Below are 2,619 nucleotides of genomic sequence, written 5' to 3' on the forward strand. Positions count from 1 at the left end.
TGTCAAAAATAAACGTGTTTTTCTCGAAATCATGTTTTCAAAACGCGTACCAGAAATATCTCAGAAACGGTTGGACTGATTTACTTGAAATTTGGAGGGCTTAATCTACATAACAAAAGGCAGTCTTTATTGTGGTGGATTTTTTTAGAGCCTTAATTTTTTTTACAACTAAAAAACCGATTGAAATTAACTCTTAAAAATCAATTTCATTTTAATTAAACTGCAGCCATTTTGTCAAAAATCAATATTTTAAAAATCAGCCACGATAAAAACTAGATAATTTCATACACTTTAAGAAAATTCTAATCTGTTATGTTTCAGATAAGTCCTGTACGAGCTGTACCTGATACCGCGGAGTATCTTCTTTCAACATGGTTTTATGTCGAGGACAAAATATCTGCTATTTTTAAATATTTTTTTTTCAAATTTATTCTGAAGCATGTTTTAACAATATACTTTAAAGTGAAAATTAGAGTTAATTACATACAATACGTTTCTAAAAAAAAAAATTGGAAAAAGGCCCATTTTTTTTACGTCCTTTTATTTTTTTTTACGTGTAGCCTCTTAAAAAAATATATTTATAAATTCACATAGGTGTAAAAAACTATACAATTTTACTTAAGACATCTTTTTATACATTTTATTGTTCCAACGATAATTATTTTTGTATATGAGCGTATATACGAAGGCGTTAATAATTAATTCCCGAAAATGATATGTCATAATGTAAATAATTTTATAATATATGGCTTATATGGCTGAATTTGTAAAAAAATAATTTTTAGTTTAGTAAAAAAAAATTGAAAATTTAAGAAAATTATTGGTGATAGAGGTATTTTCTTAAACAAAAAATAAATAAAATAATTTCTTTTTCCTTATATATTCCTTATATATTGCGTTATATTCAATAACTATAAGGTACTCTTGAAATCGTAATACCATTAAAAAATTTTTTTCTATTTTTATACAATACTTCCGATGACATTCGGCTGGAAAAAAAAACATCGTTTTTTTTTAAAGGAGTATGTCATCCTCCATTGCCGCAACAACTGAAGCTGATTTTAAAGTAAAGTACATATGACAATTCTGATACGGATAACATGTATGGTGAAGACGTAAATCTTGAAAACATAGATATTAATTTGCCAACTATTGTAGAATAAACTACACTAATAACTTCTCATATTCGTATGCCTCCAGCAATTCCTGCTCCAAGCTCAACTAATAATAATTTTGACACGAATAGTTATTCTGATACGGATAGCTATTCTGATACGGATAACTATTTTGACACGGAAAGCGATTCTGATATGGACAACAATTTCGATACGAAGATAATGTATTAATAAGATAATAAATATAAGATAATAAGATAAGATAATAAATTATAATGGAAATGTAGATCTTGAGAATATGGATATTAATTCACAAGATGTGCAAAGTTAGTAATAAAGTAATCGGACTCGACCTTGAAATCGATCCAATATAGCAAGTACGCAACCAATTGTTGAACAAACTACACAGAAAATTTCTCAGCTTTGTATGCCTCCTACAGTATTTACTCCAAGCTCAAATAATAATGATTCTGATAAATATTCTGATACGGATGATAATTATGGTGGAAATGTAGATCTTGAGAACATGGATGCTAACACAACATGCGTAACAATCACTACCGCAATCGAAATTAATCTTAAAGCAAACGGACTTGATTTTAAAGCAGTTGAATTTGATCTTAAACCCAAGTACAGCAAGTAACCAATAAATTGTTGAATAAATTATATCGACAACTTCTAAACTTTGTATGCCTCTTACAGTATTTACTCCAAGTTCAACTAATAATGATTCTAATACGGATAGCTTTTCTGATACGGATAGCTATTCTGATATCGATAGCCATTCTGATACGGATAGTTATTCTGATACGGATAGCTATTCTCATATGGATAGCAATTCCGATATGAAAGATAATTATGATAGAAATGTAGATGTTGAGAACATGGATGTTAACACACAAGAGCCGTAACAATCACTGCCGCAATAGAAGTTAATCTTAAAGCAATCGGACTTGATTTTAAAGGAGATGAATTTGATCTTAAATCCAAGTACAGCAAGTACACAATAAATTGTTGAACAAATTACAACGACAACTTCTCAACTTTGTATGCCTCCTACAGTATTTACTCCAAGCTCAACTAATAATGATTCTGATAGTAATAGCTATTCTGATAAGAATGATAATTATGACAGAAATGTAGATCTTGAGGACATGGATGTTAACCCAAAAGATGCGTAACTATCACTTCGGCAATAGAAGTTAATCTTAAAGCAATCGGACTAGATTTTAAAGCAAAACAGTTGAATTTGATCTTAAACCCAAGTACAACAAGTACCCAATAAATTGTTGAACAAGTCACATCGACAACTTCTCAACTTTGTATGCCTTCTACAGTATTTACTCCAAGCTCAACTAATAATGATACTGATACGGACAGCTATTCTGATACGGATAACTATTCCGATACGGATAGCTATTCTGATACGGATAGTTATTCTGATACGGATAGTTATTCTGATATGGATAGCAATTCCGATACGAAATATAATTATGGAAATGTT

At 29.6% G+C, this 2,619-nt stretch overlaps 1 protein-coding gene across 1 annotated transcript in view; it reads left to right on the forward strand.

The window, feature by feature from the left end:
* Positions 1-1,413: 1,413 nt before the first annotated feature.
* The window catches only part of LOC105621806 (protein starmaker-like), a 2,531-nt gene continuing 1,325 nt past the window's right edge, over positions 1,414-2,619 (forward strand). The window contains exons 1-3 of the mRNA XM_012203258.1: positions 1,414-1,441; positions 1,556-1,750; positions 1,818-2,022. Coding sequence (XP_012058648.1) covers positions 1,414-1,441; positions 1,556-1,750; positions 1,818-2,022 — 428 coding nt within the window. The remainder of the gene's footprint in view (positions 1,442-1,555; positions 1,751-1,817; positions 2,023-2,619) is intronic.

The sequence above is a fragment of the Atta cephalotes genome (genome assembly GCF_000143395.1).
Source record: "Atta cephalotes unplaced genomic scaffold scaffold00037, whole genome shotgun sequence".
Lineage (NCBI taxonomy): Eukaryota > Metazoa > Arthropoda > Insecta > Hymenoptera > Formicidae > Atta > Atta cephalotes.